This window comes from Mercenaria mercenaria, chromosome 17 (assembly GCF_021730395.1).
Source record: "Mercenaria mercenaria strain notata chromosome 17, MADL_Memer_1, whole genome shotgun sequence".
Classification (NCBI taxonomy): domain Eukaryota; kingdom Metazoa; phylum Mollusca; class Bivalvia; order Venerida; family Veneridae; genus Mercenaria; species Mercenaria mercenaria.
The window spans coordinates 50425897-50441845 of NC_069377.1; the positions used below are offsets into that span (position 1 = coordinate 50425897).

Here is a 15949-nt window from a genome sequence, read left to right on the forward strand (position 1 = left end):
GGTAAGCTGCAAAAAAAAAAAATGTTCCTCTATATTTTGTCGATTTCGTGACGAGAATAAGTTTTCCTTCACACCGGATTGGAGTTTCCCATGTTTCCAGTGGTGTTTGAAAACCCCAAGATACACCGAGGGACCTTACACACCGGGTGTATAAAATCTTTAAGAAGAACCTTTGGAAGCATAGATTGCAACCAAGCAGAATAATAGCAGACTTTGTTTGCTTAAATCTGCTCATAAAAGGTAATGAGAAGTGCGACACCTCTCACACGCCTCAGCACAAGTTTAAGTGGAACTGTATTACATGGGTATCGAATGGACTCACAAAGGACCAGAAAATATAACAACACTGAATCCAAGTACGGGGAGACTTTTTTGTAAGATGACTTTCGTGTTGTAAATGTATATCAATTAGATTCGCGCAGTAATTTTCATTTTTGTCGAGCCCGCTTGCGGAAGCGAAGACATAGTCGTCCAACTGGCTGTTCGGTGTATGTGCGTGCGTTGTGCGTTGTGCGTGCGTCCGTCCGTCCGGATTTGTTTGTCTGGACCATAACTTTGACATGCATGGAGCAATCTTGTTCATATTTGGCGTGACTGTTAACCTCAATGAGACGGAGTGTCATGTGCAAACCCCACGTTCCTATTTCAAAGGTCAAGGTCACAGTTAGGGGTCAAAGGACGGGCTTGTCAAGTTGCTGGTGGGCATCTAGTTTAAGTAAATCACGAAGTAAAAACATTCCATGATAAAATGTTATTTTACGAAAAGTAAAAATGGCCGGGACTCTACGTTGGTGTACGTTGAAACGTCATGACGTTTTTCCTGTTTACGGACGTAAATTTCCCGTACTTTGTTCCAACGCTAATGTATGATTTTATTTTTACTATTATTTATTGTACATGAAATGCAGGAAAAAAATCCCATCACTAGTTATATGTGCGAATGAGAATAACCTACTTAAGGGTAACTCTTTACGCAAAAAGGAGGTTCTGTAATACCTTATCCTGAATTTAAGAAACCTTGAAGCTCATTTTACTACATAACGGAAACACGGCTGAAAAGCGTTGTGAACAAATAGCCGAAGTTCACCTTTTCTTCAAATATTCAATGTCTTTCAGTTCCAGAGCTCTCCGAAATTCAGAACGACAGATTCAAACGTGGCCCAGGTATGTCCAATAATGTTTTCTTTTATAGTGTTATGTATCGTTTTAAGTTTACGTTTATCAAAACTATTATAATTGTTTTTGTGGTTGTTTTTTGTGTGGATAAATTCGTATCTTTAAGAAAATAAAAGTTGCGATGAAAGGCTACAGAAAGTTAATTTTCAAGTCAGGAGAAAGTGTAGTGTTTTTTCCGTTTTCACAATAAATCTTGCATTACTTAATAGCTCAAACTTAAATGACAACACATAATACCTGCTTCTGTACAGTAGCTCTTCACCATTAAGTATAAATCGCCTACAGCTTTAACAAATGATACTGGCTGAGCTCCAGAATGTAATTTGTATTCATTTTAATATCTTACATATTAGAGTGTGCTTTTCATACGTGAACGTCAGTGCTTTGTGATGCAGTGAAACCCTTTACTGGTTTCATTTGTTTGAAAGTTATCAAAGGAACTTATTAACATGCACAAGAACATAATCTTTTCGTTTTATTGCATCTGTTCATGAGAGGTATTGAAAAGTGCAACATCCCTCACGCCCATTAGCGCTGGTTGAAGCCGAATTTTAATCTGTTGTAGTAAAAATGTAGGTACTCAATAATCTTAAAGGACTAGAAAATAAAAAAAAAATCACTGAGGACTTTTTACAACCGCCGTACAAAGGATTAAATTTTGTTTGTTGTACATAAGCAATTGTTAGTCTGTAGAAATGGTGACGGTTGGAAGACACTTTGTGAAGGTTTATACTCTACAATATTATTTACAAAAGAAATAACACTTTATATATCTAAAGTGGTCATAACTGTTGTATAAAGATATATAAATTCGAGCACATGATTTAAGGAATGTTTTCTGTGTAGTTGAAAAGCCAACATATTTAACAGAATGTATAAATACTAACAGACTTCTGACATCTCATATATACTGCGGATTTGGTAATTTTGTGTCATATATTTTTGCGTCATTTATATTGACAAAAAATGTTCACATTAAGCACCATATAGTTAATTATAAATCTAGTCGTGTAAATACTGAATAAAAGTATAGTTATAAATACGAATAAAGGAATTGTTTACAACACAACTAATCAATTTAAGGTACCACACTGTGTTCCTTTGTCTGCATGTTTTGCCTACGTTTTGTTATGTATTACTTTGTCAAGGTATATTTTAACATTTAGCCTGCTGGCGGCAAGGTTTGCCTTTGCGACCAGTGCAGACCAAGATCAGCCTGCACGTCCGTGCGGGCTGATCATAGTCTGCACTGTTTGCTATTCGGTCAGTAAATTTTCATTGAACACCCCTGTGAATAAGAATTGGTATTGCCCAAATTGAATGATGGACCAGTCCATTTTAGAAATTTAGCAGGGTAAAGGTTAATGCATGTCTATCAAATACATGATTACTTAAACCGTCGCTGTTTTACAACTCGGCGTTTACTTCTTTTTTTTTGTTAGTGATATACTTGGAGTCATTTAGATAGCGCGACTGAATAATGAAATGTTGTTTTTGAAAACAAAATACATGTATATTTAGTCAATAATTCTATATAAATTGCTTTAAAATTTCAGCTATGGCTGGACTGGAAAACTTAGACTTTATGACTGGAATATTTTCAAGGCTGCCTTTTAGAACGAATGCTGCATTGTCAGACATACGCGAACGTATGCGTGCAGCTGGTCGAAAACGAAAATAAAAAAGAAAGAAGATTAGGACAAACATACATCACGATGACAGATCGGTACGAACAACTGTTATATATACTGTGCATGTACATCGATGGAGTCTTTCTAAAATGGTTAATTGATATCGTATTTTTTATAGGAAACGGGACACTTACGACTTTTCAAGTTATATATTAAATTATCATTAGGCATAATGAAAATGCTATATTCTAACAGGAGCAAACATATACTTCGCAACACACCAAATCTCCAGTTATAAAGAAAGCAATAGTCATGAATTGTGTATATGGTGCGATTGCAAGACTTCTTTGTTAATATGGAACTAATTTAAAAGTGACACATTACTTATAGTGACAAAATTCCTTATACTTCTAGTTTTTATACTTTTAAATTGTACCGTTAAATTGTTAACATGACAGTGATGTTTTGTTTATTGTTATTTCTTTGATTGACGAATTACTTATAACGTGTTCATTTCATATTAATGTATATAAGTTAAGAACGTTCCGATGAGCATGTTCTAATGGAGAGATGGACAGATAGATTTACGTATTATAAAGTAATAAAGCCAGTTGTGGACAGAAACTTAATGATTTCTTTGTGACACAGCTAGTTACAGTCAAACTCGCTTTATACGAACTCTTCGGGACCTTTGAAATATGCTCGTGTCAAACGAAATTCGTATTAACGAATGTATGACTCCCGGATAATTTGCCCGAGCAAGTAGGGCAGTATCACCGGTATCGCCGGTGAATAGCTTCTGATAAATAAAAATACAGTAGTGAATAGATGTTCATTAGTAGTTTTAATTGATCAAGTGAGTGTATTCAGTTAACAGTGAAACAAGTCAACAAAATTCATACTTAAACACGTAAAAATGTATGAAAAATAAATTTTAATGTACAAATGTATTGAATCATCAAGTGTTTATAGCACATATAGATCTAGCACATATAGATACACAGGAAACGTACAATGAAATTATATTTTCATGGACAGGTGTACAAATGACAGTGATTATCGCTCAACTGCTAAAGACATTATTACTTGAACTCGATTGTGATGAATAAAATAACTGCATGCATAGTGTTAATCTCTTTATTATGTATTTATCGATTACAGGTGATAATCACTTCGACTAAATATCGGCACTGTACGGATTCAAACTGTTAAAAGATCAAGCGAAGCAAAAATATGGCCGCCGACATCTAAAAATAGTTCGTATCAAAAAATGGAAACTTGTAACATTTTAGCTCATTGGGACTTCCAAAATGTGTTCGTATCTCCCGAAAATTCGTATGAAGCGAGTTCGCTATTACCGAAATAATTTTACAAAGAAATAGAAGGACTCAGCCGGGGAATCCGGGTTTTGTTCGTTTTTGCCGAAAATTCGTATCAAGCGAGTTCGTATTAAGTGGACTCGACTGTATTTCAAAGTGGCCAAGTAACCATAGAAACGGAATTCCAACGGTCTGTTTCATTATTTCAGTATATTTGGTACATTAGTTCTCTTTATCCCACGTAAAAGGTAAAGCAAACAAAAACAGTTGTATATAGCTTATAAGACCGGAGGACATGTGCGTCAAAGTTACGCGTAAACAGCCCGCTGAAGTGTCTCAGAAACTCCCTAAGTTCGGTATGTTACTAATTCAACCTGTTGTACTATAAAAACTATTCATTTTTGTTGACTTTTTGTCTAACTGCATGCAAAAGTATTTCTCTAATGAACTGTAGAGGACTTATTTCGTGAATTTCGTGGTTGAGTCATGAGTGAAATATACCAAAGCCTAATGAACATGCAGAATTTCCATTCATTTTGTCTACGCGAATTAATATCCCAATGAAATTGTCATTTCGGCCATGACACTTCATAACAAAGAAATGTAATGATTTTACATATATGAGAACTTTGGCGTTATTTTGGTCAAACATGAATACCATGAAGAGATTTTGTCAAAATGCTATTAAAAGCATTACAAGAGTTCTATTACAAGCATACGACTGTTCCACTCTTTGTAAATACTAATGTACCATGCAATCTCATAAAAAATGGTAGCTTTAACTGAAAACATTTTTATGGAAAAAAAAAATTGTTTAATTTGCACATAACAAAAACAAGATTATTAATTGTCTAACAATAAAATTAACAAGTACACTTTGTAGATCAAGGATCATGTATGTGAAGTGTTGTGGATTCTATTGGATAACACTTTGAAAAACAATGGCATAGAATTTTTAGACGAATAAGCAGTTTCCCATTTGAACCTAATTTTGTTCCACTCATTATTCATTTTTAGACTTCTATGAACGATGTTCTAGGAACACGTATAAGCACAGACTTTAATCATTTACAATATTATTGAAGATGATAATTCTAAATTAAATAATCAAAAGATTATTAAAAGAGATAAGAGATTTGATAAACAAGAACTGGTGCATATTTTCTTAGAGTCATGCCGCCAATAAAGCAGCCAGGATGGAACTACGGACATGTGAAACTGTATACACGTACATAGTGGCTGAGCACATGTACACGGTGACACAATCGAATGCAATAATAACAAAGAAGTTACCAAAAAAATCATAAAACATACATGAAGAAGATACACAGTAGGATACCGCCTTTACACGGTCACTGGCAAAAACAGCAATAGGGAGTTTAATTTAGTTTACTGGCGCCAAACCTCACCCTAAACCCTACCATGTTACTTTTTAACAAGCCAGTGTGCCCACCCGTTGAATCCCTAACCTCTCCCGAATTTCGCTTTGCTATGCTTTAAATATATTCAATATTGTTCTTTACTAAATGTGTCATTTATTTGCCTTTTTGTAGTAATTGCTACCATTTCTAGAGAATTACAATCAATCCTAAAACTTATTATATCTCTGTTTTCTTCATATAAAATAATGCCGTTAGAGAATTAAGAGTACATTGGTCTACTGATAAACTTAGACCGATCCTATTTATATGCTTTACCTTATAGTCTGGTATTTTGTCACTACTGTTAGAGGGATTATTGACTTTATCAACACTATCTTGTCTAACTTGTTGAAAATAGGATAGGTGTAAGATTAGCATAACCGAAACAATTTTGACCTACGTAGTGTATAAAGTATAAACTAGTCGTTTTATATTGCTTACTGCAAAATAACGGTAAAATGCTTGGTTACCGAACCTGACTTCTTGTAATTTAGGCCCAAAGAACAATATAACCCATATGTACTAAATGCCCTGCGACAGAGCATCAAGAAAACCACCATTAAGGGCACAACGAAACATCCTAGGCCTGCCAGAAGACAGATATGAAAGTGGCTCAGTCCCGGTAGGCTGTAAGAATTCTTTCAGAAAAGAAGGAAACTGCAGCGTTCAACCGTAAACATGCAGCGTATCTTAAAACATTCGAGTCATAACCTCTTGATAGATTTATGATATACCATTAGAAAGTTGACTTGGTCGTACATATTACGAAGCGTGTAAACAATATCGCTTTCAAAATCAGGAAGTCAAAGTTCATTCAAAACTGACCACGTTTCCTCTTATTTCGCGCGTACCCAAACAGAAGCTTGGGCAATCTCATAGAGAAATACCCTTTTAAAATGCATACATTTTAACTTCTTTTTCAAGTATACATGTAATTGTACATTCTGAAGTCTTTCGTTGTTATTACAAGGTATGCAGAGGAAGATTATTGACTTAAATGTTGTTGGGCATACGATTCGAAGTCAGCCGCCTTAACTACTCAAGTACGAAATTTACTTTCAAATTTTATAAACATTGTTCTTGTGTTGTATGTGTTGGACGGGCATCTAGGTACAACCACCTACCTTGGTTGGCTTTGTGACATGAAGAATTCGCCTTTGTCAGGTTGTATAGTTCAAATATTTATAAGCAACGGACGTGACGTTAAACTGGCAACGTAACGTGAAATGGGGAAAACGTATAGCACAACATCAAAATACATAATTATACATACACTTTATTGGGTACCATCCCGGATATGAGAATACTAAACCTTGCTATTGTAGAATATTTAGATTAAAGAAATCAGAGATAAAAATAACGAATTATTACCCAGAGTACATATATGCAAAACGGCATATAATAAACACGAAACTTATCTATTTTCAACAGCAGTTATGAACTCAAGCTTTCTGGACAGCGTTTTATGACTATGGATCTAGAAAGTTTCTTTACAGAGATGGTCAATAATATTTCTTACAACATCATTCGACAAAATGAGAAGCCACTCTTATCGCATAGTGCGGCAGTTTTCCTTTGATCTTTGCAGTATGTTAAACATGGTAACATACATTAATACTACAAAATCTTTGCTGATATTTTACAAAACTGTTACGATATATATCAACACAGAAATCTCTATAGAGTTTCATTAGAAAAAAACTGTTGTGATATATATCAGCATAGTAAAACTGTTCCGATATATATCGCAACACTTTTTCTCTATCTAGATCCTATCGAGGGAGTATAATTCTTTCCTTTCTAAGAAAAGATGATTTTAGCTCCAATTTACAGTTCACAGAGAAAGAATTATCACAAACACCTACGTTTATAAAGTAAAAGAATAAACTAGAATATTTCAAAAACTCGATAGTTATCGCCAAATTCAGAAATACGTGAAATATATGAAATTCAGAGATTTCTCAAATGTTTCTTTTTCTTTGATTTTTTTTACAAACTAAACAACAAGTTTTACAATATGTTTGGCCAATGAAATGCAAAGATTTAAAACCAATGCAGAAATCTGTTGGATACTTTTATCTGGGGAACACATTTTCTAAAACAGAAGTTTTAGTGTTTCAGTCAGCGAGGCACAGAAAGGGAATCAAAAGAGTAAAAATAATAATAAACAAATTTAAATGAAAATAATATATAAATTTTAATGATAAAACTATGCGATAAAACAGTTATAACATGTAATGCTCGTGTATTACGAGGATATATCAGAGCTAGGGGTACATCTCGGTATTTTTCTCTGCACATATCTGTCGAGGCCGGTAGGCCTCGACAGATATGTGCAGAGAAAAATACCGAGATGTACCCCTAGCTCTGATATATCCTCGTAACACACTCTCACACATACTATAACTATTACATATAATGATCATTTGAACGGAAGTTTGTGGCAACATCGGAAGAGAATACGAGATCAACAAAATAATATATATCAAATTTCTACCTATTCAAATGTGCATAGTTTACCCAACATATTGCATGTTGCACTTTTTGCATGTTATTAGGTACACTACGTTATTTGTTTGAAAGTTCATGCTCTGGCATAAATTAAATGTCTCCTTTGTAACATGACTAGTATATGTAAATGTAAAGGCACATCTTTGTCAAATATAATAGTTAATATCATTCCTGAGGGTAATTATGTTTATCAGATTAATACCTGTTCTTTAAATTTACATTATCAAAATAGGACTATCAAATTGTAAACACAACTCTAGCAAATATCTATTATGTTTTAAGCATGAACGTAAGTTAGTGTACATTATCAGTATTTAATAACTTTTAACAACCCTGCCACGAAGGTCCCGTACTACATTATAGCTGTTGAAAGTACTTCATGAATCCTCAAGTTCTGATAATTGCAATTCGAGGAAACACAGTACGCATCTGTCATAAGAACCCTTACTCTAGCGTATTCATTGTTTTTTCCACCTTTAGAACTTATGTCCTTGGAACTCGGATTTACCCGCTTCGAGAAATATAACGTAATTTCTGAAACCAGACAATACTTATTTTATTCCTAACAATATCGTAATTCGTGCGCTACATAAAATTTAGTTGCATTCATGAACATCGTGGAAAAGTAGTTCAGTTACTAATTACACAACACTGACTGCATTCAGTTTAAACTGGTTATTTGATAAATCCAGCCTAGCATAGTGATATAATTTCTCCACACTCTTTTATATTTTTACGTTTCATATTATATACACTCAAAGACTTTTATAATCGGTCACTGCTGTAATTGCGAAAACTTGGATAATATTTAAATTACAGGAATGAAATTTTCTCGATCACCTTTGTTCCAATATGCTATTTATTCGTGATGGTAATTTTCCATTGAAATGGCTTAAATTATGCGTAATATACTTTACTGTAGTCTTAGCAAATTACATGAAAATCATAGGTGATCGATTATAAATGTCTATGAGTGTATGTTTAAATCAACGGTATGGTTCGTTTTAAATTGATATTATCAATCTAGCGAATTGGTTTATCATCAATAAATAAATTTATTCAACTGTTTAGCTGGTAGGTTTTCCTAAATAATGAGAAAATGTTTATGCAGGCTGATTTAAATGTAATATTTGAATATCTTAGCTTTCGATTTTTCACTATGTTCTTTAATTTGATATCACAATAGTTATTAATAGCTGAATACATATATATGTGCCATGCGGTGTGCATAATTAGTCATTAAGCTGTCTTTGTTATTTATCCTAGACATTTCTTCTTTTTGTTTCTTACTTGATATAAAATAAAGCACCTAGAAGATTTTTATAACATTTCATATTGTACATTTGAAATGGTATTGTTAATAGACAAATTGTACATGCAGTCATTTTCTGCTTCATCTCACAGTCAACTTAAGTTTGTTGAATCTGCAAAAAAGAAATACTTCATAGAACGGTGTTCATTTAAATGGTTTATTGCTGATGTTATATATTAACTAGTTTGGTTACTAAAAGGATCATAATACACGACTGTAATTGGACACAAAGGCAACTGCGGCAATCCGTCTTACTCTTTCGGGTTAAAGAGCGAGAGCAATTGAATCTGTTTGAAGTCCCCAATTCATTTTGTAAAATAAGAACAACAAATGTTAATAGCGTGATTCTTAGATGTAACACATGTGTACACTTTAGTTTTTTGTAGATGGCAAAGTGACAGGCGGTGTTCTTTTTAGAGAAGTAAGTTAATAAAATAGTTCGTGTATTAATTTTAACGCACAATTTTCACTAGACAAGACTGTTTTAATCTTTCGGGCATTTGGGTAGAAAGTGTAACTACACAAATTAAAAACATCGATACAAATAATTCATAAATTGGAGGATGTTGCGGATTTAACATTGTAATGAAAATTTCTTTTAGTTTATGCAACAAAAACAACATAAGTAAAGGAAAAAAAGAGCTTGTTCTTATGAATGGAATTAACAATGTAGTAAATTGAATACTTTAGGTGTGAGGTGTATAGGGTGTGAACTATGGAGTACGACTACGGTCACATCTTGAGGTTTCGGCTGTGGCTGTGCCTATGCTTATACAGCTGTTCTGTACATATTTGCAGCCTGTCTGAAGTTGGGCATGCAGGAGGTACTAGACCTGATCTGGAAATCAATAGACTAACGATGTTCGATTTGCTCCAGGATGGAAAACGTACTAGTAATCTATTTCTATTAACATTCGTTTCTTATTGTCGTACTTGTTTTGTCAAGAATCTGCTTCTCAGGTTACACTGCCTGTGCGGCAGCACCATATTTTTATATTACAAAAACATTTTTATATGGAGACAGTGTTAGGAAAGCTAAATAAAAGTCGAACTGCAAGAAATATTATTTCGTTTGCCATTTAATTCATGTTTTTGCGAATCTTGCGATTCAAGAGATTGTTTAATCTTTCAAGAAAAGTAGAACTATAAACAAGTATATTTAGTTTGCATTATCTAACAGTTGACATTACAGTAGGTTCGAGTGCTTGTCAGTTTTGAAGGTTTGGATTTCTTTACTACGTATGTTAAAAATCAAAAAGTGTTAATTAAGAGTCTTTATAGTTTTATTTGTGTAATTTTCAATTAAATCTCTCCTTACTTTTATGTGTATTCCAAACGTTTCAGATAATTTGGTGCAGAATCAATACCTTCGGCGCTCATTTAGATTTAAAAGAAACCAAAACGGTAATATATTTCTTTAAATGACCGGTTGCATGATTTTCTTATATTTAGTAAAGCAGATTTCAGATAAAATGTACTTAACTGAAGTTAAAACAAGAACAAGGATCCAATAGGGGACACTTATGAGAATCTGGAGTTTAAAGTGACTTTTTCACACATTTTGGTAGTCGTAGTAATCCTAAACAAATAATTCTTTACGTTTTTGTTTGAGAAATATAAGAATACAAACAAAACATTGACACATGTTCTTTTTATTTGCAGACAATTCATCGAAAAAATGGCGAACATCTGTTTCAGGTAGGATAATATTTCTATGCCATGATTCTTAAAATCTGTCTTTTTAAATAAAATTGTAATTAGGATAGTAACGACGTTGAATTTTGTACATTATCGACCTTTCCATGACAAGAAAATTGGTTCAGTACATTATAGTTTAAATCATTTTGGGATAGAAACGAATAAACATTTTTAGAATATTGCCAAGACTTCAACACACTTAAGTTAATATATCAACTGTAAAATGATGTGCTTTATTCTAAAACTCGAGTATTCTGTTTCGGGTATATTTTACCTAAAGCGTGTCATATGTATGCGTTAAAATTTGCAGCATTTGGGTTTCACATATGTGAAGAAAAATCATTTTAAGACGATGTTTTTAGATTTTAGACAGCCTCAAATTGTAATATCCATCACTTTATTTCAGGCCTCAGTAATTTAGATTATATACAAAACGTACTAAACCGGAGAAATGCCTTGCCTATGTCGGCTTACATAGGGTTCAGCTGATTACAACAGCGACTTCGACAACAACAGTTGATGCGTCAGGCCGGTCGTTAGAGAGCTGTGTAAAGTTTGTCCAACAGCAATGTTCGTGGTAACAGTGCTTACTCGGGGTAATCTAATTCCCAAACGACATAGGACTTGGCGATATTACAAAACTATGTAGCAGAAATTTATCTTATTTACATTTGTACAAAAGAATAAATGTCCTTTTGAAAATGAACTGATATTTGTAATATTAAACACTCCTATGCCATTGTGATATCAATGTTTTGAAAAAAATAAAGTATATAAATAAATCTTCTACTTCGTGTATCTGTACCACTGTTGACTGGTAATAATTTTGAAAGCCACAAGAAGTATCTTCTAAAGCATTACAGAATGTAATTATTAATGTACTTATCTAGGTCAGTAATTTCTTTTTTGATAAAAACTGACATCTTAATCAAAGCTGCATTATGTTGAGATATATTAAATTGTATATTGTGCTATACAAGTACATTGTTCCTTTCCGATAACGAAATTAAGGAGCACATATGAACTTAATACTGCCACATCTTCACTGTGAACTGGATGACATGAAATGTCTGATGAAGCAGCAAGTTATATTACGTTGCTCTATACTTAATTATGTCAGTTAGGATTGGATTGTTCACTAGGTTATGTCTTATAGCATGATAACCTAATGTCACAGTGTGTCAGGCGTGTCTGTGTAAAAGTTCAACTCTGCTGACAGTGAAATAAGAATGAATACGTTATATATACAAATATGAAGCTGTAATATTCTGCAGCTTCTTTTCTTATACATCCTGACGTTTTCCAAACTGTTAATGTAATAATACCAACCCCTTTTCTCTAGTTTACTTGTGATGCGGTTTACCGTTTTGTTAAACTGCGATTAAATCACGAGGTGATCATGAGTTACATCAGAAAAGTACAATTATGTGCGATAAAACTATACTCTATAACTTGTCACGTTGAAAGGGGCATGCTCCGATCGAACACTCTGAAATCAGATAGCAATGTATCTTAAGATAGAAATAACGGTTTGATCTCAATTCATATTTTATGAGTACGCTAGCTAAGGTAGACATCTTATTGTCTTTAACAATGAAAAAGTATGTAGCATTCGATGTTGCAAAATGTTTTCTTTCATTAAATCAGTCAGTTTGTTTTATTTTAATGTATCAGATGATTTGGTGCAATGGCATCATCTACAGTACAAAATCATAACGTTCTAAATAAAGAACTCAAGTAAATGTGTTTGTTTTGATTTACGTTTGAATTTGGGCTAATGGTTTTAATGTTTCTTTATCTGCTGGTCAGATGTGTAAAGCTATTTAAATGTTAGGGGAATATTTTAGTATTCGTTTAGAAATTATCTGAGCTTTTTAAAGGAAAATTTCCCCATATACATCTGAGTTATAATATACAAACGTGCATGATATTAACCAATGCTCTGTTTGCGAGTAAAAACAGTGCGCAGTTTGCAATTTTCTTGTACCTTCGGGGTGCTAGAAGGGTCATGACTTTTTCGTTTTTAGCCAGTGCTTTTGCAACTGGTATAGCTCTAAATCAACTCCCAAGTTTCAACCTCGCGTCGTTTGAGTTTTCTTTCTATTTCTATCTGACCGCATCACACATATTCTGGACGTGTAACAAAATACTCCCATATTTATTTTTTATAATCTTGGTATTGTGTGAGTGTGTGAGCAACTGAGGACTACTGTTCTAAACAACAAAAACAAACAGCAAAGGATTGTAGAATAGTTATGAACTTTATATTCACATTCGAAATATTCGGAATCACTCCGCTCTAGGGTTAGGGTGGTTAGGGTTTAAGGTTAGGGTTAGAGTTGAAATTGAAATCTTCTTGTCTTGAACCTAAACGCACAGAGCTTAGATATTTGTCATGTAGCATTGTCTAGTGGACCTCCATTAACATTGTTCTAATCATGCCCGTACGTACTAAACACAATTAAATGTTGATTGTTGTTATCGGTTGAAATAGCTCTCAATAAGCACTGGCTATCAGTCCTTTCAGGGCTTTAATTTTAGACTAATGTCATTTGCCTAGGACATCCCATACATTTTTACGCCACAGTAAATAATAACCGGTTTATTTTGTCTTTCTTTCATGATACGTGTTAGAAGATTGAACAGCGGATCGAATTGCTTTTAAATATCAGACAGACGCATTCTGTGTTTACATGATGGGATTACAGTCGACTGCTAACTCTCTCATCTGTCTCGTGGTGTTACTTTTAAGGTCCATTCACTGGTTTTGAACCAGTAAATGTATAAATATCCACTATATGTGTTATCAAATCGAAAAAGATAGATTTAAATGGGTACAACTTGGTGATGTCATACATTATTAAAACTGATACTATCTGAAAGTATGAATAATCATTGCATTGCGAACTATGAAGACGTGACTACTGCTAGTTTGAGCTGGAATAGGAGTTTAGTTGCCTGTAAAAGCCACCAACGTTTGCGGTAAGTTTGTGTCTGAACCTTAGATTGAAAGAAACGTTTAACTGAACTTAGTTATGAAAAACCTGTTTGAAATAAAACAAAAGTCAACCCCCGGATGTTCATTTGTACTATCAGTGTTACTTTCTTTAGGACAAAGTCATTTTCATGAAATGGTATTACCACTCCTTTTGGACAATAATCTGCACTGGTGCTAATACTAAACTGAAGATTAAAATAGAATGATGCTACCTGAGAAATACTGAATTAATGAAATGCTGCAGAAGAAATCGTCTATTTTCTAGCCAATTTTACTCAGAAGGTTGTTGTTTCAGGCATAACTGTTAAGGTCTACGACGTAGTATGCATAGTCTGCGGCGCACACCAGTAGAGCGTCTCACGGGCGGCGCACACCAGTAGAGCGTCTCACGGGCGGCGCACACCAGTAGAGCGTCTCACGGGCGGCGCACACCAGTAGAGCGTCTCACGGGCGGCGCACACCAGTAGAGCGTCTCACGGACGGCGCACACCAGTAGAGCGTCTCACGGACGGCGCACACCAGTAGAGCGTCTCACGGGCGGCGCACACCAGTAGAGCGTCTTACGGGCGGTTAATAAAACACAAATGTTTTGTAAGCGTTTGCGCTGCGTGTCTAACTGACTGGATGCACATTAAAAGAATAAAAGTAGCTTACCTAAACACAGAATAGTCTAACCAAAACAAAGACGTTATAAAAAAATATATTTAGAACTTTTCCATTTTCTCACAATATTGAAGGTTGATTTTGATCTTATATTGGCTAAATGAGTGTCCCATTTTATCCCATAATTTGGATGGTACGTCTTGAAAATGAATGCTTCTAAAATGGATATGGTTCAGTATAGTGTATAGTGTACGTGTCTCGCATCTCGGCGTGAAGCTGATCTAGCGTTGCGTCTTGAGTAACTTTTGCAATGAGTCTTTTGAACTTGTGTATAATAAAACAATGTTATATCTTTAGGACATCTCATAAATTAATGCAGGTCACAACTGCCATTCTGCTCACGCCTCTTCGGAATGTCGTTGAATTTTACAGCATATTTGTACGCCGTAAAACCTTTCTAATTTTAAAGAGCATTTCATCATTACTATAACCGAGCAGTAATTCCACTGAAATATAGAATGCAATGAAGCACAATGGTATCACTCTTGGTTTAATTTGAGTCTGTTCATGAAGAAAGAAAGAAAAGGTAGTGATAGGGTTAGTATAACAGTATCTTGAGCTACAATGTTGTTTACGGCTCGTGTGGGTTTTGCCTGGCCTAGATTCCACGAGGCGCTTGCCTACAATTTTCGATATTACAATTCATCAAATACCATTGTCTTTTAGCAACTTATAAACTGAACATGAGTTTTTATTCGTGTGCATTAATCCTCAATATGAAACCATTCAATGCATCCCGTAATCCATTTTACTATCCGTATTAATAAGATAGACTGATTATATCTGTACCATGGACGATCAAGATGATCGAGATTTGTGGCTTCTGTACGATTAACTGAATATTTCATTACTATATTTGCAAGATTGCTATGCGGGAAAAGAACTGCTCAATTGCAAAATATAATTCCACCAGTCCTATGTGGTTCCGGGACAACTTGTGTATGAAAAAACCGGAACCACTGTCTTACCCTTGCATGATCGTAAAAGGCAACAAATGTAGTCAGAACACATGGTTTTCCTGTATCTCTGTGATTCCAGCTTGATTCCATACCTTATATTTCTGTTTTAATGGAAACAAAAACACAAAAAAACAATGAAATCACTATAATTCAGTCTTGTTTGTAAACATGTTTGAAATGTCTCTGTGATTTAAGCTCACACTACTTGCTTATATCGTATTGTGCGGCATGATTCTTTTCTTTGGTAATATAGTTTTATTC

At 34.2% G+C, this 15949-nt stretch overlaps 1 protein-coding gene and 1 long non-coding RNA gene across 3 annotated transcripts; both read left to right on the forward strand.

The window, feature by feature from the left end:
* Positions 1 to 935: 935 nt before the first annotated feature.
* On the forward strand, positions 936 to 5724 carry LOC123536626 (uncharacterized). The gene is made up of 2 exons (XR_008368033.1): positions 936 to 1164; positions 2733 to 5724. It is a non-coding gene; the product is annotated as an uncharacterized LOC123536626 (long non-coding RNA).
* Positions 5725 to 9598: 3874 nt separating this feature from the next.
* Positions 9599 to 11850, forward strand: LOC123537447 (uncharacterized). Of its 2 annotated transcripts, none has more exons than XM_045321162.2 (5): positions 9599 to 9791; positions 10061 to 10263; positions 10715 to 10774; positions 11033 to 11068; positions 11475 to 11850. In XM_045321162.2, the coding sequence occupies exons 2-5, from the start codon at positions 10086 to 10088 to the stop codon at positions 11555 to 11557; spliced, it is 357 nt and encodes a 118-aa protein (XP_045177097.2). In that variant the 5' UTR covers positions 9599 to 9791; positions 10061 to 10085; the 3' UTR covers positions 11558 to 11850. The 2 variants fall into 2 exon arrangements, with proteins under 2 accessions (XP_045177097.2, XP_045177100.2); XM_045321165.2 differs by having other exon boundaries at positions 10061 to 10257.
* The last annotated feature ends 4099 nt before the right edge of the window (positions 11851 to 15949 follow it).

What these genes read in the sequence shown, in the direction of transcription:
- LOC123537447 (XM_045321162.2), top strand. Translation starts at nt 10,086, where the DNA reads ATGGAGTACGACTACGGTCACATCTTGAGGTTTCGGCTGTGGCTGTGC. An exon ending in CCAGGATGGAAAACGTACTA is followed by an intron (nt 10,264 to 10,714) that starts GTAATCTATTTC and finishes CAAACGTTTCAG; the next exon opens with ATAATTTGGTGCAGAATCAA. An exon ending in ATTTAAAAGAAACCAAAACG is followed by an intron (nt 10,775 to 11,032) that starts GTAATATATTTC and finishes TTTTATTTGCAG; the next exon opens with ACAATTCATCGAAAAAATGG.